The following is a 24,790-nucleotide window of genomic DNA, read 5'->3' on the forward strand; positions in this document are numbered from 1 at the left end:
TTAAACCCGACTCACTCACTCACTCAATAGTATGTAAATAAACCAATCGGTGTCCCAATATAGTGTATTTATAAACCAATCGGTATCTCAATAGTATGTATATAAACCAATCGATGTCCCAATATAGTGTGCATATAAACCAATCGGTGTCCCAATATAGTGTATATATAGACCAATCGGTATCTCAATAGTGTGTATATAAACCAATCGGTATCTCAATAGTGTGTATATAAACCAATCGGTATCTCAATAGTGTGTATATAAACCAATCGGTATCTCAATAGTGTGTATATAAACCAATCGGTATCTCAATAGTGTGTATAATACAAGCGACGTCGTCCAAAACTGCAAGCCTGCAATGTGCAGTGGGAGCAGCATCGGCCAACGTTGGGGTACGATGACAAACAAAGGCAACCAGGCAATGGTCGAGTGCACGTCCTTCAATGTGGTCATATAGCAGTTGCCATACACCCACTCGAGTAGATTAAATATTGCGAGTGGATTTATATTAATGAATACCAGAGTCACTCAAATAAGAGACTGATACATTATTGTAAACTAACTGAAAAATAGAAGGTGGATAGTTCATGGAACAATGTATTGGAGCTTCTAGAGGGGGTAATATAAGAATAAACAACAACCAGGGATGGTTATATAGCTTTATAACCTTCCCCATAACAACCATCTGCTTGGCACATTTCAATCGAAGTCCATATCGACAATTTCGCTGCACGATCCAAATTTTGGATGTAACCACATTAAAGCACCTGTCATACTGAAATCGATGAACAAAGCACTGGTCTAGCCTATTGGTCGCGAAGTGATAGGCAGACAGAATGTCCCGAGCCAGATATTTCGTGAATAGGTTAAAAGACTTTAAGGAAGGTTCTGAAGTTGTGTTAACTACGTCAAAATGGAAAGAAATGTCAGAATCGCTTGCAAAGACAATCTCAGAAAAGATGGCACCAAACTTGGATAACTGTGATGGTGGCCTCTATGTAGGAAATGCCGGAGTGGCATATATGTTTTGGTATCTAGCATCATGTGCAGCATTTGATGACAAGAGGAAACATCTGTTAGAACAGGCGTTTGAATATTTTGGAGTGTCTTTGAAGTATGCCTCTGGAAAAAGCAACAGAGATTCTGGCACCTCGTTTATTCTTGGGACAAGTGGCGTGTATGCCGTTGGCAGCCTCATTGCAAAGTCAATGGGCAATGAAAAACTCTGTGGCGAATATGCGACAAAATATGCATCTTATGCAAAGGAAGTGCAGAAGCTTAATTTCCTATCCTGTGGCTCAGATGAACTGTTTGTGGGAAGAGCTGGCTACCTTTGTGGAGTGTTGAATCTTCATAAAAAGTTGGGGGAAAAGGTTGTTTAACTTTCATTGACAGTTGTAAGACCAATTGGAATGAGGGAAATATGAACATTTTGTTTAGTCATACACAATGTCATACAGGAAACAATGTTGAAAAAAGATAGCATATAATGATATTATTGTGTTAGATCTTCTAAACATCTACATCCAATCTGAGGCAGACCGCCTCCATAGTGTAACAGCTAGACCCTCTGCCCGAGAAGTGGTAGGTTGGTCTTCGATCTCCGTCCAAGTCAGTCGTTGAAAGATGGTACTTGTTGTTACCTTGCCTGGTGCTTGGCATTAGGGGACACAACAAGGACTGGGCGGCTCAGAGTCTGTAGACTCTGTGTGAGTGGGGTATCCATGTAGAACTGCAGCATGGAATCTCAGTGGGCCAGGACTAATTTTGAATGTGACATTAAACCCCATCTCACCTCTCCTCACATCCAATCTGAGACAGAAACCTTTCAGTCTACAACATGGCCAGTGATAATTTGGGTACATTTCCAGTATTTTCATTGATATAGGGTCTATGTTATCCGAGCTGACTGGACAACAGTACATTATACATGTATTTGACTCAGGCTTGGGACAAGTAGCTAAAGACACAGACTGTAATCACATGGTTTAGCCAAATATGTTCCCTTTTATTGTGGCCACCACTCACTCACTCAAAAAGTAGCCTAGTGGTTAAGTGTTTGCACGTCAAGGTGAAGGTCCTGGATCAATTCCCCATGGGTACAATGTGACGCCCATATCTAGTGTTCCCTGACATGCTGGAATACAGGATTTGACATGAATATTGCTAAAAGAGCACTTTACCCAACTTGCCTGCTCACTCAGAAACCACCCATCAGTCAGTCAAGACGTGAATACTTTCAGGTTTCTGTCATATGGCTACAATGCTGCTTACTATGGCAATATTCTCACCTCCCACCGGCCCACTCCTTCTTTCAACCACTCATCGTTTCATGGGCACTCACACACTCACCATGCTCACTCTCTGATGCCCACCAACTCACTCACCATGCTCACTCTCTGATGCCCACCCACTCACCATGCTCACTCTCTGATGCCCACCCACTCACTCACCATTCTCACTCTCTGATGCCCACCAACTCACTCACCATGCTCACTCTCTGATGCCCACCCACTCACCATGCTCACTCTCTGATGCCCACCAACTCACTCACCATGCTCACTCTCTGATGCCCACCCACTCACCATGCTCACTCTCTGATGCCCACCAACTCACTCACCATGCTCACTCTCTGATGCCCACCCACTCACCATGCTCACTCTCTGATGCCCACCCACTCACTTGCCATGCTCACTCTCTGATGCCCACCCACTCACTTGCCATGCTCACTCTCTGATGCCCACCCACTCACTCACCATGCTCACTCTCTGATGCCCACCCACTCACTTGCCATGCTCACTCTCTGATACCCACCCACTCACTCACCACGCCCACTCTCTGATGCCCACCCACTCACTCACCATGCTCACTCTCTGATGCCCACCCACTCACTCACCACGCTCACTCTCTGATGCCCACCCACTCACTCACCACGCTCACTCTCTGATGCCCACCCACTCACCATGCTCACTCTCTGATGACCACCCACTCACTTGCCATGCCCACTCTCTGATGCCCACCCACTAACTCACCATGCTCACTCTCTGATGCCCAACCACTCACCATGCTCACTCTCTGATGCCCACCCACTAACTCACCATGCTCACTCTCTGGTGCCCACCCACTAACTCACCATGCTCACTCTCTGATGCCCACTCACTCACTCACCATGCTCACTCTCTGATGCCCACCCACTCACTCACCATGCTCACTCTCTGATGCCCACCCACCCACTCACCATGCTCACTCTCTGATGCCCACCCACTCACTTGCCATGCTCACTCTCTGATGCCCAACCACTCACTTGCCATGCTCACTCTCTGATGCCCACCCACTCACCATGCTAACTCTCTGATGCTCACCGACTCACTCACCATGCTCACTCTCTGATGCCCACCCACGCACTCACCATGCTCACTCCCTGATGCCCACCCACTAACTCACCATGCTCACTCTCTGATGCCCACCCACTCACTCACCATGCTCACTCTCTGATGCCCACCCACTCACTTGCCATGCTAACTCTCTGATGCACACCCACTAACTCACCATGCTCACTCTCTGATGCCCACCCACCCACTCACTCACCATGCTCACTCTCTGATGCCCACCCACTCACTTGCCATGCTAACTCTCTGATGCCCACCCACTCACTCACCATGCTCACTCTCTCATGCCCACCCACCCACTCACTCACCATGCTCACTCTCTGATGCCCACCCACTCACTTGCCACGCTCACTCTCTGATGCTCACCCACCCACTCACCATGCTCACTCCCTGATGCCCACCCACTCACTTGCCATGCTCACTCTCTGATGCCCACCCACTCACTTGCCATGCTCACTCACTGATGCCCACCCACTCACTCACCATGCTCACTCTCTGATGCCCACCCACTCACTCACCATGCTCACTCTCTGATGCCCACCAACTCACTCACCATGCTCACTCTCTGATGCCCACCCACTCACCATGCTCACTCTCTGATGCCCACCCACTCACTCACCATGCTCACTCTCTGATGCCCACCAACTCACTCACCATGCTCACTCTCTGATGCCCACCCACTCACCATGCTCACTCTCTGATGCCCACCCACTCACTTGCCATGCTCACTCTCTGATGCCCACTCACTCACCATGCTCACTCTCTGATGCCCACCCACGCACTCACCATGCTCACTCCCTGATGCCCACCCACTAACTCACCATGCTCACTCTCTGATGCCCACCCACTCACTCACCATGCTCACTCTCTGATGCCCACCCACTCACTTGCCACGCTCACTCTCTGATGCCCACCCACCCACTCACTCACCATGCTCACTCTCTGATGCCCACCCACTCACTTGCCACGCTCACTCTCTGATGCTCACCCACCCACTCACCATGCTCACTCTCTGATGCCCACCCACCCACTCACTCACCATGCTCACTCTCTGATGCCCACCCACTCACTTGCCATGCTCACTCTCTGATGCCCACCCACCCACGCACTCACCATGCTCACTCTCTGATGCCCACCCACTCACTTGCCATGCTCACTCTCTGATGCCCACCCACCCACGCACTCACCATGCTCACTCTCTGATGCCCACCCACTCACTTGCCATGCTCACTCTCTGATGCCCACCCACCCACTCACTCACCATGCTCACTCTCTGATGCCCACCCACTCACTTGCCATGCTCACTCTCTGATGCCCACCCACCCACTCACTCACCATGCTCACTCTCTGATGCCCACCCACTCACTTGCCATGCTCACTCTCTGATGCCCACCCACCCACGCACTCACCATGCTCACTCTCTGATGCCCACCCACTCACTTGCCATGCTCACTCTCTGATGCCCACCCACTCACTTGCCATGCTCACTCTCTGATGCCCACCCACTAACTCACCATGCTCACTCTCTGATGCCCACCCACTCACCATGCTCACTCTCTGATGCCCACCCATTCACTCACCATGCTCACTCTCTGATGCCCACTCACTCACCATGCTCACTCTCTGATGCCCACTCACTCACCATGCTCACTCTCTGATGCCCACCCACTAACTCACCATGCTCACTCTCTGATGCCCACCCACCCACTCACCATGCTCACTCTCTCATGCCCACCCACTCACTTGCCATGCTCACTCTCTAATGCCCACCCACTCACCATGCTCACTCTCTGATGCCCACCCACTCACCATGCTCACTCTCTGATGCCCACCCACTCACTCACCATGCTCACTCTCTGATGCCCACCCACTCACTCACCATGCTCACTCTCTGATGCCCACCCACTCACTCACCATGCTCACTCTCTGATGCCCACCCACCCACTCACCATGCTCACTCTCTGATGCACACCCACTAACTCACCATGCTCACTCTCTGATGCCCACCCACCCACTCACCATGCTCACTCTCTGATGCCCATCCACTCACCATGCTCACTCTCTGATGCCCACCCACTCACCATGCTCACTCTCTGATGCCCACCCACTAACTCACCATGCTCACTCTCTGATGCCCACCCACTCACTTGCCATGCTCACTCTCTGATGCCCACCCACTCACTTGCCATGCTCACTCTCTGATGCCCACTCACTCACTCACCAGGCTCACTCTCTGATGCCCACCCACTCACTCACCACGCTCACTCTCTGATGCCCACCCACTCACTCACCATGCTCACTCTCTGATGCCCACCCACTCACTTGCCATGCTCACTCTCTGATGCCCACTCACTCAATCACCATGCTCACTCTCTGATGCCCACCCACTCACTTGCCATGCTCACTCTCTGATGCCCACCCACTCACTCACCACGCCCACTCTCTGATGCCCACCCACTCACTCACCATGCTCACTCTCTGATGCCCACCCACTCACTCACCACGCTCTCTCTCTGATGCCCACCCACTAACTCACCATGCTCACTCTCTGATGCCCACCCACTCACTCACCATGCTCACTCTCTGATGCCCACCCACTCACTCACCATGCTCACTCTCTCATGCCCACCCACTCACTCACCATGCTCACTCTCTGATGCCCACCCACTAACTCACCATGCTCACTCTCTGATGCCCACCCACTCACTCACCATGCTCACTCTCTGATGCCCACCCACTCACTCGCCATGCTCACTCTCTGATGCCCACCCACTCACTCACCATGCTCACTCTCTGATGCCCACCCACTCACTCACCATGCTCACTCTCTGATGCCCACCCACTCACCATGCTCACTCTCTGATGCCCACCCACTCACTTGCCATGCTCACTCTCTGATGCCCACCCACTCACTTGCCATGCTCACTCTCTGATGCCCACCCACTCACTTGCCATGCTCACTCTCTGATGCCCACCCACCCACTCACCATGCTCACTCTCTGATGCCCACCCACTCACTCACCATGCTCACTCTCTGATGCCCACCCACTCACTTGCCATGCTCACTCTCTGATGCCCACCCACCCACTTACTCACACTATCATGCCCACCCACTCACTCACAGTCTCATGCCCACCCACTCACTCACACGCTCATGCCCACCCACACACTCATACTCTCATGCCCACCCACACACTCATACTCTCATGCCCACCCACTCACTCACACTCTCATGCCCACCCACACACTCATACTCTCATGCCCACCCACACACTCATACTCTCATGCCCACCCACTCACTCACGCTCTCCTGCCCACCCAGTCACACTCTCCTGCCCACCAACACACTCATACTCTCATTCCCACCCACTCACTCACTCTCTCACTCACATGCCCACCCACTCACTCACACTCTCACTCACATGCCCACCCACTCACTCACTCTCTAATGCCCACCCACTCACCATGCTCACTCTCTGATGCCCACCCACTCACCACGCTCACTCTCTGATGCCCACCCACTCACCATGCTCACTCTCTGATGCCCACCCACTCACTCACCATGCTCACTCTCTGATGCCCACCCACTCACTCACCATGCTCACTCTCTGATGCCCACCCACTCACTCACCATGCTCACTCTCTGATGCCCACCCACCCACTCACCATGCTCACTCTCTGATGCACACCCACTAACTCACCATGCTCACTCTCTGATGCCCACCCACCCACTCACCATGCTCACTCTCTGATGCCCATCCACTCACCATGCTCACTCTCTGATGCCCACCCACTCACCATGCTCACTCTCTGATGCCCACCCACTAACTCACCATGCTCACTCTCTGATGCCCACCCACTCACTTGCCATGCTCACTCTCTGATGCCCACCCACTCACTTGCCATGCTCACTCTCTGATGCCCACTCACTCACTCACCAGGCTCACTCTCTGATGCCCACCCACTCACTCACCACGCTCACTCTCTGATGCCCACCCACTCACTCACCATGCTCACTCTCTGATGCCCACCCACTCACTTGCCATGCTCACTCTCTGATGCCCACTCACTCAATCACCATGCTCACTCTCTGATGCCCACCCACTCACTTGCCATGCTCACTCTCTGATGCCCACCCACTCACTCACCACGCTCACTCTCTGATGCCCACCCACTCACTCACCATGCTCACTCTCTGATGCCCACCCACTCACTCACCACGCTCTCTCTCTGATGCCCACCCACTAACTCACCATGCTCACTCTCTGATGCCCACCCACTCACTCACCATGCTCACTCTCTGATGCCCACCCACTCACTCACCATGCTCACTCTCTCATGCCCACCCACTCACTCACCATGCTCACTCTCTGATGCCCACCCACTAACTCACCATGCTCACTCTCTGATGCCCACCCACTCACTCACCATGCTCACTCTCTGATGCCCACCCACTCACTCGCCATGCTCACTCTCTGATGCCCACCCACTCACTTGCCATGCTCACTCTCTGATGCCCACCCACTCACTCACCATGCTCACTCTCTGATGCCCACCCACTCACCATGCTCACTCTCTGATGCCCACCCACTCACTTGCCATGCTCACTCTCTGATGCCCACCCACTCACTTGCCATGCTCACTCTCTGATGCCCACCCACTCACTTGCCATGCTCACTCTCTGATGCCCACCCACCCACTCACCATGCTCACTCTCTGATGCCCACCCACTCACTCACCATGCTCACTCTCTGATGCCCACCCACTCACTTGCCATGCTCACTCTCTGATGCCCACCCACCCACTTACTCACACTATCATGCCCACCCACTCACTCACAGTCTCATGCCCACCCACTCACTCACACGCTCATGCCCACCCACACACTCATACTCTCATGCCCACCCACACACTCATACTCTCATGCCCACCCACTCACTCACACTCTCATGCCCACCCACACACTCATACTCTCATGCCCACCCACACACTCATACTCTCATGCCCACCCACTCACTCACGCTCTCCTGCCCACCCAGTCACACTCTCCTGCCCACCAACACACTCATACTCTCATTCCCACCCACTCACTCACTCTCTCACTCACATGCCCACCCACTCACTCACACTCTCACTCACATGCCCACCCACTCACTCACACTCTTATGCCCACCCACTCACTCACACTCTCATGCCCACCCACTCACACTCTCATGCCCACCCACTCACTCACACTCTCATGCCCACCCACTCACTCACACTCTCCTGCCCACCCACTCACACTCTCCTGCCCACCCACTCACACTCACATGCCCACCCACCCACTCTCACTCACATGCCCACCCACTCACTCACACTCTCATGCCCACCCACTCACTCACGCGCTCATGCCCACCCACTCACTCACAGTCTCATGCCCACTCACTCACTCATCTTCTCATGCCCACCTGCTCACTCACTCTCTCATGCCCACCCGCTCACTCACGCTCTCATGCCCACCCACTCACTCATCTTCTCATGCCCACCTGCTCACTCACTCTCTCATGCCCACCCGCTCACTCACACTCTCATGCCCACCCACTCACTCATCTTCTCATGCCCACCTGCTCACTCACTCTCTCATGCCCACCCACTCACTCACGCTCTCATGCCCACCCACTCACTCATCTTCTCATGCCCACCTGCTCACTCACTCTCTCATGCCCACCCGCTCACTCACGCTCTCATGCCCACCCACTCACTCACTCTCTCATGCCCACCCACTCACTCACAGTCTCATGCCCACCCACTCACTCATCTTCTCATGCCCACCTGCTCACTCACTCTCTCATGCCCACCCGCTCACTCACACTCTCATGCCCACCCGCTCACTCACACTCTCATGCCCACCCACTCACTCACACTCTTATGCCCACCCACTCCATCACTCTGATGGTCTGTTGAAGTTTGATAGTATAATGCTGCATGTTTCAGGTATTGAGTGATGCTGATGTTAACGCCATCTGTAGTGCAGTGGTGGAGTCTGGGAGGCAGTACGCGCGCAGACACCGGTCCGGCTCCCCGCTCATGTACGCCTACTACAACACCGAGTATCTAGGTAGAGTAGCTCCTTGAAATAACACCAAACAAAGGATGAATGATCATATGTATGTGACCCCGCTGAATGGGCCATTGTAGCCCAATGGTGATAATCATTGCTCATGTTATCAACCACTGGTTTGTTGAAAACTTCATTGTTTTGCAGCAACATTTTGGTTGTGTTAGGTTTTGTAAAAGAATACTACAATTCCACATTGAGGGAAAATTCCCAGTGTTCATGTTTTTATTCGTGGTTATGTTCATAAGTGTCTTATTTTCTCATGTACATATTTTGATACATGTATTTCCTATTTTTCATATTTTAGTGCTAATAACTATGCAGTATGAATTTCCCTTGGGATAATAAAGTCTTATCTTATGTTATATTACGGTACTGTTACGATACCGTTAGAAGTAAATATTACTTCAAGAGCATGGGGTTTGCTCATGCTGTCAACCATTTGTTTATCCAGACTTTATCAGTTCACACCAAAATTAAGTTAAACAATATGGAATGAAATATTGTATAGAATTAATACAATAGATTACAAACATAAGTCCACATATACAATGATCACGTTATATAACCAGATAGTGTAATACCAGGGTAAGCTTGCACACCTCGATACGGATTTGTTGACTTGCTATTTTCTGATTAAATCTGGACTTTTCATTGGCTGTGTGTGATGTCTTTGTTCAGTCTTAGAGTACGAATAGGAAGTTTAGAGATGTAAATTTTTGTACTTTAACTGTAAATTCCTTTGAAGGTAGTCGCCTCTTACAACAATCATAGTCACCTTTTATGGCAAGCATGAATTGGTCTTTAACAACCCATGCTTGCCATAAAAGATGACTATGCTTGTCGTAAGAGGCGACTAACAGGATCAGGTGGTCAGGCTCGCTGACTTGGTTGATGCATGTCATTGTATCCTAATTGCGTGGATCGATGCTCATGATATCACTCACTGGATTGTCTGGTCTGGACTCGATTATTTACAGATCGCCGTCATATAGCTGGAATATTGCTGAGTGCGGCGTAAAACAACAAACAAATTTGTAGGTATTCCCCTTTCCCAAAAAATTATGAAATTAAATTTGAGATCTGACAGGAAACTATTGAGCTGCTCCCTAAACCTTGTGTGTGCCTTGTGTTGCTCCGGTGTAGGTGCCGCCCACGGCCTGTCGTCCATCCTGCAGATGCTGCTGAGCTTCCCCCAGTTTGTTCTCTCAAACCCAGATGCCGAGCGAGACATTCGACAGGCCGTCGACTTCATGTTGAGTCTTGAGCAGCCCAACTTCAACTTCCCTCCTGCCATGGACGAAGTTCAGAGGAGATCTCGTTCGGACTCTGACGAGCTTGTGCATTGGTGTCATGGAGCACCGGGTGAGGATGACATTGTAGGATGTGTTTGAGACAGTACCAATCTCATTTAAATCAGATCAGATCTCTGCGTGAAGATCTGATGACACTTCCACAGAAGGTCACGTCAGGTGAAACCTGTGAATTTTGACCACCCAGTTTAAATAAAGTATGCATGGGTTCTTGAGCGAATCACATGTCAGTTTTCTAAAACAATTCATCATTTCGTTACCACATTGATTTTGAAATTTAAATTTTAACAATAGAAAAAACACACAGAACATGGCTTTTCCTTTGAATTACTACAGTAAACTACGTTTATAACGAACACACTTATCACGAACTGGCAATTATAATGAACTGTTTTTTTGGTCCCGTCCATTTGCTGTGTAAATGCTGTATATATGTTTGTAATGAACTACGGTTATAACGAACAAAAATTAGTGGTCCCTTTGGGTTCGTTATAACCGTAGTTTACTGTTTACTGAGAGAAGATGTAGTGCACAGAAACGACAGGGTGAATAAAAAATCCTCAAATCGCATGTTATCTTGCAGACCAGAATAAGAACTATTGATGTCTTGTTGCAGGTATAATCTACCTGTTTGTGCGAGCGTTCAAGGTGTGGGGTGATGAGAAGTACCTGCAGGCGTGTGTCAGGTGTGGGGAGGTCACATGGCAGCGAGGGCTGCTGCGGAAAGGTCCAGGAATCTGTCACGGCGTGGCCGGAAGTGGCTACGTCTTCTTGCTGCTGTACCGCCTCACCGGCCACAAGAAGTACCTTCACCGAGCCCAGCAGTTTGCCGAGTTCCTGTTCACCCCAGAGTTCCAGTCTGGGGCCAGGGTTCCGGACAGCCCCTACAGTTTGTACGAAGGGTGGGCTGGCACGGTCTGCTTCCTGGCCGACTTGACCCAGCCCGAGTCAGCAGAGTTTCCCCTCTTTGATGTGTTTTAGAAACAAACAGCTCATTCCAACCTTATCCAGTGCTTTCAAGTTAAACATGCCATGTTACCTATTATCAGCAATTTTGTCTGCGTTGACCTTGTTGACTTGTCAGTGAGAGCATGGCTTGTGTAAAGGCAGCTTAAGCTTGAGGAAACCCATGTTCTATGAGTTTAATATCAAGTGAGGTGATAATACTGTTCTTGTTACAGCTTTGCAGATTGTATTAGATATTGTGTTGTTAGTGCTTGTGAAACTGTAGAAATTCATCCCAACCATATTGCATCTGTTTTCTCTCATTATTGCCTTATGAGTATTGTCCATGAAGTACAGTGGAATCTCTCCAAATCCGACAAATTTGGATTTTGGTGAAAACCAGACTTTTTCCGGTCGCCTCAGTTCCTTAACAAATTATAATTACTCAAACTGACCTACAACTCTCTAATTCAGACTTTTTACACTTTGGACTTTATTACGTTATATTGACCGCCTCCGTGGTCTAGTGGTAGAGCGTCAGCCCGGAGAGCGGAAGGTCTGGGGTTTGATCCCCATCCGCGTCATACCAAAAGACGTTAAAGGACGGTACTTGTTGTTACCTTGTCTGGTGCTCAGCATTAAGGGGCTAAAACAAGGACTGGTCGGCTCAGAGTCAGTATACTGTGTCTTAGTGGGGTATTCATGTTCAGTCCAGACTAGTACAAGCAGCCACACAAACACACACACGTACATGCACGTGCTATATAAGTGCAATAATCTTGGTCGCGACGTTAAACCCCATTTCACCTCACCTAATTACGTTATTATATTACTATATTACTTCCCAACAACCAATTTACTGTTGAAAAGAAGCTGTCTATCTTGGACCGGACCAGACCAGACTAGACCGAATGTTCTCTCTCATTGAAGGAAGCTCTGTCATTGTCAGATAAAACAACAATGCTAAGCCTGCACGTAATCCTATTGATCTTAACTGGTTGTCAGCTAAGTTAATTAGTTTTACTCAGCTTAATTAGAGCTGACTCAGCTTGACTCAGTGTCATGAGCATCCCATGAAATAATGGTAAACACAGCTTGTCATTATCAATCATAATGGCTGAGCGACAACCATATCAACGAGGCATTGAAATTACACTTGCTGACAAAGTTGCTTTATTTGAGGAATTTAAGTCATTGTCAAAAGCAAACTAGAAAGATTTAGCCATGAGGTGTGGCATCTGTAAGCAGACCGTTCTTAAACGTAGGGAAGAATACCAACAGCAGCAGCAAAAAAACATGACCGATTAACTTTTTGTACTCTGTGTAATCTGCACCTCGACGCAAACCAGACTTTTTTACTGGTCCTAACCAAGTCCAAATTGGAGAGATTCCAATGTATATAAGTTACAGTAGATTTCTATCTTGGAACCTGGAGGTAATAACCCTTCACGTTCACGATGTCGTGTGAGTCAAGATACAGATGCAGACTTAGCTCATCTCACATGGTAATATCATTTTGTGTAATTATTAATTATCATCATTTTTGCTTGACCACAGTTTATCGAAAGTTCAAAGACAAAATATTAGGTTGTGTTGAGCAGTAGTTGAATAACTCATTAGTTATTTATGCGCGATCAAGAATTGTTGTTCGTACAATATATCGGTGAGCTGAGAAATGTTCAATTATTAAGAAAAGCAAGTCATAAGCTATTTAATATTCTAATTTTTCTTAAAGTGTGAATTAAATCTTAGGTTAGTACATTAGTGCAAGTCTACCAGAACGCAGGATGGACATATGGACCGAATTCAGAATATCTAAATTGACAGATTTTATTTCATTTCAATTCCCATAGAGCACTGAATTTAAACTGTAAATAGAAAAACAAATCGTTTCTTAAAATATTGTAGTTAGGACATGTGAAAAAATAATGCAGTATATTTTCTAAGGGATAACTACAAGAGCAATTCAAAATTACTTAATGAGCTCAGGGACGTTACAGTTTAAAATATCTTAAACCAGGTACTCATCTTACGGAAATTGTTCGTGGCACTTTAACCTTTTTCTTTGTTTATTACTATATTCAAACTATCTACTGTGCCAGGTACATTTATCCAAATAGAACAAACAGCCCTACAATAATTCGTTTCTTAACAATATCTTAAGTTTGAGGAAACTTTGTAATTTGCCGCTTCCAGTATGCCAAAATGGGAGGTTACTGTACAGCAGGCTGATGTTATTTAAATCAATATAAATGTAGCACTGTAGTTTTGGACAGGTCATGAAGAGGCCTTGCTTCATTTCATCAGTCACATAACATTCCAGAATGTGAATATTGAGAACCCATTTCTCAGTATCATTGGTTCTACTTCATCACAAGGAGAAAGATCATTTCTGCAGTATCAAGGACATAAGTAGATGTGGTGACATTGTTCACTAACCTTACTATGTAAACATTGCATCACGGAATGTCTTATAGGATCTGATGACTACTTCTGATAGCTTTACAGTCTCTTGCTTTCTTGTTGTGTAAGTCCCAGGTGGATGGGCTTTCTTATTGTTTGTTCATAATTAAAAAAAACAAACTCCAGATGTAATCCTCTGTTGTGTTCTGTCAGGGAATTAAACAGACCCCTGGGTTTGGCTGTGAAAGACGTTAAAAGATGGTATTTGTTGCTACCCTGCCTGGTGCTTGGCTTTAAGGGGGCACAACAGGTAATGGTCGTCTCAGAGTCCGTGCTATGTGTCCAAGTGAGTCTCCATGTTAACCTGTGGTTGGTATCTCAGCGGACTGGCACTATGAAGCTGACGTATCGGACCACACTCACACAGACCTACACATGCATGCCTATCCCTATATAAGTGCAATAATCTTGATCACAACATAACCCATTTCACCTCACCTTTTGTTTTGCTGCTGCTGCAATTTCTCTCAACTATTCACATTCGGAGACTTCAGGCCAAATTCCTGCATATCCTACCTAGGAATATTCCTGGCTAAACATTTACATGATGGCATGTCAGCTCACATGAAATCACAAAGAGATGCAGGTGTAGAATCTTTTCCACTCCAATGAAAACCTACAAGCACTGTATGGTGTAGACAGACCATGGATCACTTGGGTAAGCCTGGGATTTGAACCCTTGACCAGACAATCCATGGCAGCTATAGCTCTGCACTGCGAGTTGCTGGCTTTACACCACTGGGCCGGGCCACATTAAATAAAATGTTGAGTGAGAATTGGTAATTTCAACTATCATCAATACTCTACGGATTCGAATATGACATGTTTCTTTTGTAACAGTGTCCTTCATCAGGTGAGTGAGTGAGTTGGGTTTGGTTTAACGCCGCTTTTAACAGTATTCCAGTTACATCGCTGCGTCAGCTTAATGTGGGAGGAAAGCCCGAAGTGATGCAGGTCTCAGACGTTTACCACTTCTGTGAAACCAATGAGCGCAGGCATGGTGCTGGCAAACCTAGAAACATAATTGGGGCGAACCGGGATTCAACCCACAACCAAAGGTTTCTGACGTGCTCAAGGGACGCAACTTCATCAGGTGAATACTGAGCACATATTTGATGTGTTTACACAAGGTAGGATTAACGTACAATGATAACAATACAATTTAGTGCAAGGAAGGTGTGGTGATTGGTCTGGGTGTTATAACAGGGAGCTAACTGTGAATAAGGCAATCAAGATGTACATTTGTACGATCAAAGCACAGTGGAGAACATGCTGGGTAGGTAGATCACTTGCTCTCTGTTAATGGCTGGCTTCTTTCTAGGGCTGGGATGAGTCCAAATTTACTACCCAGGTACCTGACCCCCTATTACCTGACCCTACCCGGGTATCCACTGCAGGTGTCAAGAGTTGGGAACAAAATGTCTGATTGGGAATTGTTTTACTGCAGCCCTGTCCAAAACTGTTTAGATACATGTATCAAACAATCAGATCATGTGTACAATGAAATTGACTGAAGCTTAATATTTACTCAAACATATAAAAGTCAAAGAAAATTTGTGCATCATCAGAAAGAAATGCAATCAATAGCGACATGTAGTGGGTACCGGGCCCAACTCAGGACCCACCCAACCCGAGTACCCGAGTTACCCGTCCCAGGCCTACTTCTTTGTATGGATTTCAAAGGCTTCTTGAAGTTCCTCTTTTTGTATATACTGTATTCCTACATCACCCATGAAAACATACGTCCACTTTGCAGTGTAGTCACTATTATAACCAAGGAACCAAGCCACGGCCGTTCCAGTGAGTGAGTGAGTTGGGTTTAACGCTGCTTTTAACAGTATTTCAGTTATATCACGGTGTGTCAGCTTAATGTCGGAGGAAAGCCCGATGTGATGCAGGTCACAGACGTTTACCACAAACCTAGAAACATAGGCGAACCGGGATTCGAACCCACAATCTAAGATTCTCGCTTGCCCAAGGGATGCAACTCTGCACAGCGAATCGCGGCACCTTAGACGACTGGGCCACCCGTGCCCCCGGCCGTTCCAGTGAGGGCGTCCAGCGAATACTCAGAACAATGAATGTTCAGCTTGATTGGCATTATTTCTCGTGAACTGTCACTCTTGCAGCCATGTGCTCCACACATTTTTTCATTTTCAGGCAGTGGTAGGTTGACTATAGTTCATGCATGGAATAGGACCCATTTATACGTGAGTTTTACTTACTCATCATATTGCCTGCCTAAATATACACACGTTTCACTATTACAATACCTATGATGGAGGAACATGTACATTGACAAGGATTTTCAACAGCCATGTCTATAACAGGAAGAAGGTCACCTCTGTGGACTATTGGATGGAGCTTGTTCCCAGAGAGCAGAAGGTGGGTGGTTCGACCCCTGGCCTGGTCATACCCAAAATTAATAGATGGTACTTTTTGTTACCCTGCTTTATGCTCGGCATTATGGGGGTAAAACAAGGACTGGTCGGCTTGGAGTCTATATCATATACTTTGTCTTGAATGGGGTATCCATGTGAAATTGTGACATTGTATCTAAGTGGGCTAGCACTATGAGACTGACATTATTCCAGACTAGTACAAGCAGATGCACACACACATACATACATGTGCATGTGCTTTATAAATGCAATAATCTTGCCTAAAAGAAAGAAAAACAAAGATGGAATAATTTTTTGCACCTGAGCACAAAGCCCTTTATTTTGACTGTTTGGGCCTGGGCGTACATAAGAGCATAGGCAGCTGATACACCCTCACTGTGCCACGCCCACTTTCGGATATCAGGACCACTTAAAGGAAAACGGCGGTGACGGCAGCAACACACGAAACAATAGTAGAAGCATATAACGAGTATCACAAAACAGATAACACTACTAAGGCAGGCAATCTCCACTCTGGTACTATAGTAGAGTGCCTTAGTCCTGTTCCTGACCAGAAACCTCTCCCACTCCGTGCCTCGTCAGATGTACTGGATGATATGTGAAGGATACATGGCACATTTTCCCACCCCATCTCAATTCTGAATTAAGTAATGTCCTATTTCAAACTTTTGTCTTGGATCCACAATCAATCAGAAGGCAGTCTATTTATAACATTAAAATACTTACAACTTAGCATCTTGCTAATATCGTGCAGTTTTTTCTAGACTAATTTAATCATACTCCCAATGAAATGGAGCATCAATATTATACAGTGGCCAAAATAAATATGATGTGAAATGGGCACATTATGCCAGTTGCCATGGTTACAGATTCTGGAAATGCAGAAACAGAACTAAAACAAGCACCTGCACCACTGACTCACAGTTACTACATTCTCGGACATTTTACTTCAACAGCAATCTTCACATTCAGGTCAACTTTTGACTCGGACAAGCATGTGCTGTCTTTGATGTACAACAACTTCAGGTATCCTAATCCTGTTAGTAAGCAAGCACATCTTTAATAGACGATATCTGCATGTAGATATATAATGAAATGCATAAAAGATTTGAATTTACTGAAGTTGAATGAAACATCAAATACAACACATGAATTGTTTGAATATTCATAAAATGGAATAATTATCAAACTAATCCTATTCTGACCAATACATCCTGACATTTGCTGGCAAGAAATTGAAATGAAATCTGTAACGTCTTTATGAATGAAAATAAAATACAGCATCATGAGGACTGGTTTTATCCTAAGATAATGAAATAAAAATATTCATACTTTTCAATCTCATGAAAAAGACTATTATGTATCGGATGATAAGAAACTAAAAAGATTTTCTGTGCCCTCTGCCTCACTGGATGTAATTAGACATGGCCTTCCTTCATCTGAATTCTTTCAGTAAACAATGCAAATTTCAATAATAATGTTGAAACTTATACAAACAAAAATCTTATAATTATTCATGGTTTAATATTGATATTTTTAAATGTATTAATAAACAAATAGAAGCTGCATTGCAAAAACAAGCACATTCACAGTTTACTTATGAAAGTGTTCCTGTTCAAAAAGCAAACTAAACAGAGATGTTACACGTTCCAGTAACTGCAAAGAAAGTGCGCTGCTTGTTTTTTCTGTTCACAATGAGACAACTGATACAAAAGATGCATGAACCATCTACATTGGAGAACTACAATTTCCACACAGCATCAAATATCTGATAGTCAAGTGTAACAGTCCGCAATACTCTAGCTGTATCAGTGCTATCATCTGGACCAGATCAATGACGGACAGCATGGACACAGCTGCAGGCATCAGGGTGATGCCAAGTTGACCGCAAAGCCAGACCATATACTTCTCCCTCGCTGGCTTCTATGACCAGCGTGGATACTAACAACCTTTGTTTTTATCTTTTCAGTGTAATGTTCCAAAGTTGATTTCAATATCATTAATAAAAGTTGGTATGGGTAATATGCGAACCTTTAACACAGACCGTCGCTGGTGGAAAACCTCAGGTTTAGATATATTCAGCTTCGTTCCACTGAACTATCTTTACACTCAAGCAAAATAAACAGACAGTTCAAAACTACAGACCATTGTGTAAACTAGACGCTGCTTCAAAAGAAGTAGTCAACTAAAATAAATTTATAACAGTGAAGATACTTTTTAACAAACTAAGAATAAAACAAACAATATATAATGTGTAGACTGGTAATTGGATCAAAGAAAATATAGATGTCATTCTGACGATATGTTTCAGCAAATTGTTTAAAAAAATATTTTGTAAAGGATGCCTTGCTTACATCACTAGCATTAACCAGTTGTCTTGAAACCCAGGACAGCAAATGTGAAAAAAGTATTCCAACCATACTGCCAGAAAATATAATTTGTAATACCACCATTGGGAGCTTTGAATGATAATTCTTAAACAACTGGAAAAACAGGGAAGTCAATGAATCCCATAGAAAGTTTGTTTGTCTCTGCATTATTGGTCACAGTAGCACTTATTATTTGAATAAACCAATTCAAAGATAAAACCTCAAAATCATAACAGGAGCTTATGAGCCTTGAATATCTTTACAGAATCGAGGAAGGTTATTGACAGATATACATTTTTAAGGTCTAATTATTTTGTTTCATTGTTGTTTGTAACAAGGCATTCAGCAATATTGAAGCTAATGATTGTGGCCTGTAAATAATAGAGTCTGGAAACGACAAGACAATATTTTTCAAATCTGGCTATTCAGCAGAAAATTTCAGACTCCTGGTTTATCTAAAATAGCTGGATTTTGGAGGAAACACTCGTCTCAGGTTAACAGGTCTGTCCCTGCTAGTGACTGATATTGCGAGCAACAATCCACACGGAGGGGGTACTAACAATCAACCAGGACACTGAGGCTGATCACCTGATCCACTGGGTCGCCTCTTACGACCAGCATAGATGGGATCATTATGTTCTGGCAACAAACTCTAGTTCTGTGGCAGAGACATTGCTGCAAGAGGGAGACCTCCATCCATAATGTCACACCAGGCTACAGTGCATAATACACCACCATTAAAACAGTGGGACACCCGGGTTAGAACAGTTTTCAGCAACCCATGCTTGTCGTAAAAGGTGACAAACGGGATCAGTTGGTGATGCTCGCCGACTTGGTTGATGCATATCATCGTATCCAGATTGCATGGATCTATGCTCATGATGTCATTCACTGGATTGTCTGGTCCAGACCCGATTATTTACAGACCACTGTCACACAGCTGGAATACCGCTGAGTGTGGTGTTAAACAACAAACAAATAAACATGAATGATGGAAAGGGCCCTGTAATATACTGTATCAGTTATCATGATCACATGACATATCATCACACAGTGTGACTGGTGACTGACAAGACAGCCATACACACTTGCTATATGGTGCTCAAAATGAGACTGTCAGACATGGCCACTGGAATTTCAGTCCAAAATATCTGAAACAATTTCAACAAGGTGTTGGTGATAATATCGTTAGAGCCATAATTTCAAATCACATCAAATCAAATTATGGACCGACAATAATAATTCTGTTTCACTTAAATGCAAGGCTAAAGTAAACATCTTTTTTGTTCAAACTCAAATGAACTGCTATAAAACTCCTGGTCCAACAAAAATATTCGAGGCTTCGAGAGCCCCCCTAGATCTGAATGCTTCCTGACTCATAATTAAATACTGTAAATAATATGTTAATAACATCTTTTTGCTTACATAATTTACAGAATAAGATAAAAGGTCATATCTAATAATAGGAGTGTCATATTGCTGGACAAAAGTAAAAGGAAAAGGTACAAGGGCAGTGTTTCATTATGCCCCAAAGAGCCCCTTTAAATACTGAAGTGCTGACACAACATCAACCAACCATTTCAACTAAATGTCGTCCATCTCTCGGCAGTGACTGTACGGTCAAATACCCAAGACAAATGCTGCTGAATTTTGCCACCATCAAAATCCGGTGTAGCAAAATTTATTTGAGGGTTATTTCGAGTTCAAAAATATCCTTATAAAATATCTGAAACAAACCAAATATACTCTGTATCAAGGTATACAACATGACATTTACTGTTTCTTACCATTTACAGAAGAACTAACAATCAACATGAACAACGCACAATATAAATTATGGATACAAATTCTAAAGAGACACTCGTACCACAGAATGAAGACTGTCGTAAACTGTTTGGCAGTTGGTAAGTGAAACTTTGGAAAAAATTGCAGATACATTGCAACCCTATCAATGGTAAAGTTCTGAAACGGTAACCTTGGTGTTCCTACAGAGAAATGGGTCCTTGTCTTACTGAGACCGCTACTGTGCTTACAATGAGTTCCTTAAGCATCCCAGAAGAACACCATTCCCCTCCTTAACAAATGTTAGTTTTTAAACCTGAAATTTCAGCTCTAGTACATATTACCTTTCAAATAAGAATAAACAAATCGGTCCCGAAAGTTTTGCAAAAACTCTTTCCTAACGATTTGATATACATGGAAATCTGCACTCATGTTTGTTTCTGCTCTGATGTACCTGGTTAGTTAAGAAAAAAATTAAACATGACAAAATGAAATTTGAGCCAAAAGAAAAAACATCTCTAGAATTTACTGCTACAGAAATAATGCCTGTTTCTTTGGCCATCAGTAAGTCTATGGAAGCCTAGTTTGCCCTGTACACTGACCAGCTGCAAGTTCTACTCAATGTCACAGGCTCATTAACAAGCAATATATTACCTTACTTAAAATCTGGAAGCAAATCCACATAAAGTAGATATATAAAAACATTCTGGAACCTGAATCTCTCCTTTTGACCTCTGATCACTGACCCTAGTAACTTGCATGCTCCTATTGGCCCAAAACCATCTAACCGTTCTACACATATTTTAATTATACTATACATGATACATGCCCCTAAAAAAACCTTAAAGACAACTCGATTCTTTCATATCACTATAGTTAATAGGTCATGGCATGACTGATTAACTATAGTAATACAAAAGAATCGGGAGGCCCTTAACTTTTTTGAGAAGTACATATCATGAAAATTGACAAGATTTAGTGAAGTTGTAATATCAATAGGTATATATCTTAAAAAATATTACAGGTTTATACACGAGGCGAAGAAACTGTAAAAACACCCTCTGATATGATACCTAAAAAGCACATTAATATTGGCCAATTTGTTAACATGAAACTTTCTTCAAGCATCCATTGCAGTATGAAAAAAATCAAGTTTAAACACTTTACCGTATTTGACGTAATAAACGCCCAGGGAGCACTCAAAATTAAAAATAGGGGGCTCTTAATAGAATATAATTTGGGTGAAACAAAACAAAAACAGCATTGAAAGATTGCAAATTTTGTGGTTTATGCTGAGAACCTGAAATGATACAAAAGAAAAGTCTGTGTGTATTATACACGACAGATATATTTTCTAGAATTTAATTGCCCATAATTAAGGGTGCATATAACACATGAGTGCATATTATACACGAATAAATAAGTCTTGTGTACATTGATCAATTGGAAGGGGTGCTAATTGAGATTGTTCACTAGCCAATATATTAGCAAATATCGTCGTGGGTACTTATTACGTCGAATACGGTATTACATTTACCCTAAACCTCACTGGATACCCTTACAATATACCATATTGGCATTATTTCAGCCAACTCAGTGCTTACATCAACAATCAACAGGAACAAGTTTCTGACTGTTACATTACTGAAACCGGTAATTATACTACTCAAAAGAAGTAAGAGAACACACCCGATGTTTTTCATATGGCTATAGTTAATCTGTCATGTCATGACAAAATAACAATAGTCATGAAAAAATCGGGTGTTCTTTAACTTATTGTGAGTAGTTACCTAGTGAATGTTAGACCCTAAAGAAAAGTTGTAGTCACGCACCAATTAAATGCCCTCACTGAAACTGATAGTATAAGTCCGATAAGTAGACACAGGCAGAATCTCAGTTGGTTCTCAGGCAGTTACAAATGGTAGACGGTTGTTTTAGGGTGAAAATGATACCTCGAAGGCGAGATGTTCTCTCCTTTAGCTATAATCAATCCAGTAAATTCACAATACATTGCTCTATCTAATGGGTTTAATTTGGGGTTTGATGTCAACCAAGTATTTCATCACATCATGGCTAGTCATCCCGACCATCCCGAAGGGATGCAGTTTGTGAATGCTTACATTGGTAGATGGGCATGGTGCTGACAAAAAAGATGCAACTCAGCACAGCTAGCTGCAGCACTTTCAACCACCTGGAATGATGTGCCCTCGAAATCATTGAAGACGTATGATGGAGGCTTGTCAAGAGTTAAAGAGGACTTTCTGTACTTTCATCGCACTTTCCTCTCCAGCTGTGCTGTTTATTCACTGACATGGGTCACCTAATGCCTGAGAACCAACAACACATTTTTTTCAGCCTAAAGCCAGACCAACTTTATTTCTTGATTTCCCAGACCAATTGGATTCAAACAAATTGGGTCAAGATTCACTGGAGGTCAATGACACGTATACAAATTACTCAAATTAATATAATCAAATGACTGTTGATCATAAGGATATTTGTTTCAATTTTCTTCAAAAAGATTCTTGTATAAATGGTAAACCTGTTAGAATAGCTGACCTTTAAAAAACAAAACAAAACACAGTTTCAATCAATCAGCCTTTTATCTTCCTTTTTGAAATGTTACGTTAGGTGTTTCAAATAAGCATATTTTCAACAGAACAGGAGTGGACGTTTTGACCTTTGACTGTGGGTCGACTCATTTGTGAAACAAGAAAGAAGTTGGCGTTGCTCTATTAAGTAATCTATGTTAACCAGTGGTGCAGCTGCATACTTAGATTATGTGAACACTGTCGGCTGGTCGACTACTGGTAGCGGGAGATGGCAGTCCCCAGACCTGCAGCTCCAACGGAACTGAAAACAAATTGTAGCACCAATGGACGAGTCTATAAGATTGGACTAAAACAATGTGTCCACCGTTGTACAGATATGAAGTGGGGCTGTCCACAAGGCAAAAACGTTCATGTAGGGTGGTGGTGGTGGTGGTTCAATGGTGAACAATGTCATGTTACTTGCAGGGATGGGGTGGGAGGGAGAAGAGGAGGAGGAGGAGGATCGGAGGTGAGGGCTGCTGGCTGGAGTTTAAATAGAGTTCTTGGGGGTGTAGTCTGTGGCGTTCGGGTTCAGGTCCGAGGACACTGTCACATCATCCTTGCAGTATTTGGAGGAGAAGAGTGGAGAGGACGTCCTCTCGGAGTTGAGAGTCTGATAAGAGCTTGTGCTGGGGATTAGAGCCATCACCTCAGCTATTTTTGATTTCAGCTCTGCAATCTCACTGTCTTTCTCATGTACTGTGTCTGTGAACAGAAGAAAAGGTTTGCGGGAATTGTGGCACATAACTATGACCAATAGTTAAGAATAATCAGCGATAGAAATTGGCACGAGTCCTTTGGTTCTTGTCACACTGTCCAATAGTTAAGGTATCATAAGGACTTGTAGAAATTTGCCAGTTTTAAGGGTTTTGCTCTATATGTTATCATTATAAAGATGAGCGGACTAAAACTGTTAGCTTCTATAGCTGATAACATATACCTCTCAAAATAAGTTACCTGTTATGACTGGTGGGAATTGGAACACATAAGTCTTCCAATTGAGTGAGTTCTTAACTTGTTTTGAGTAGTATAATTGTAATTATGCTTCACATGTACACACTGCAGAACTGGCTTCCCCCTACTTCACAGGCTGGTGATGGTCCAGCAGGAGGTGTCTTTGCTCATCACGAAACCACTCAGGTTTGAGCATGTCAGTAATTGTTTAACAGTATTTCAGTTATATATTACAACATATCAGGTCTATATTGGCTGAAAGAGTCCAAGAGAAGTTGGTCATGGACAAGCAACGTCTTGGTGACACCAACAAGTATGGGTAGGGTGCTGACAAACCATGGATCAAAAGTCAGGGTGACTGTGAGTTTCAAACCCAGGGTCAGCAGATTTTGGTAGCCTAGGGATGCAACTCGGCAGTGAGATGTGGAACTTAACACCCATGGGCCACCTATATCTCCTTCGGGTTGGTCCCACATACCTAAATT

General features: G+C 44.7%; 2 protein-coding genes across 2 annotated transcripts in view; one reads left to right on the top strand and one right to left on the bottom strand.

The window, feature by feature from the left end:
- Window positions 1-781: 781 nt before the first annotated feature.
- Window positions 782-14,286, top strand: LOC139473881 (lanC-like protein 3). Its single transcript, XM_071256669.1, has 4 exons — window positions 782-1,373; window positions 9,363-9,486; window positions 10,633-10,851; window positions 11,416-14,286. The coding sequence occupies exons 1-4, from the start codon at window positions 837-839 to the stop codon at window positions 11,778-11,780; spliced, it is 1,245 nt and encodes a 414-aa protein (XP_071112770.1). The 5' UTR covers window positions 782-836; the 3' UTR covers window positions 11,781-14,286.
- Window positions 14,287-19,026: 4,740 nt separating this feature from the next.
- LOC139473558 (macoilin-1-like) overlaps window positions 19,027-24,790 on the bottom strand; it is a 33,625-nt gene continuing 27,861 nt past the window's right edge. Inside the window, exon 12 of the mRNA XM_071256209.1 lies at window positions 19,027-24,056. Within this exon, the coding sequence (XP_071112310.1) occupies window positions 23,842-24,056 (215 nt within the window). The 3' untranslated portion in view covers window positions 19,027-23,841. The remainder of the gene's footprint in view (window positions 24,057-24,790) is intronic.

Source organism: Haliotis cracherodii, unplaced genomic scaffold, assembly GCF_022045235.1.
Source record: "Haliotis cracherodii isolate W230 unplaced genomic scaffold, xgHalCrac1.p SCAF_3, whole genome shotgun sequence".
NCBI lineage: Eukaryota > Metazoa > Mollusca > Gastropoda > Lepetellida > Haliotidae > Haliotis > Haliotis cracherodii.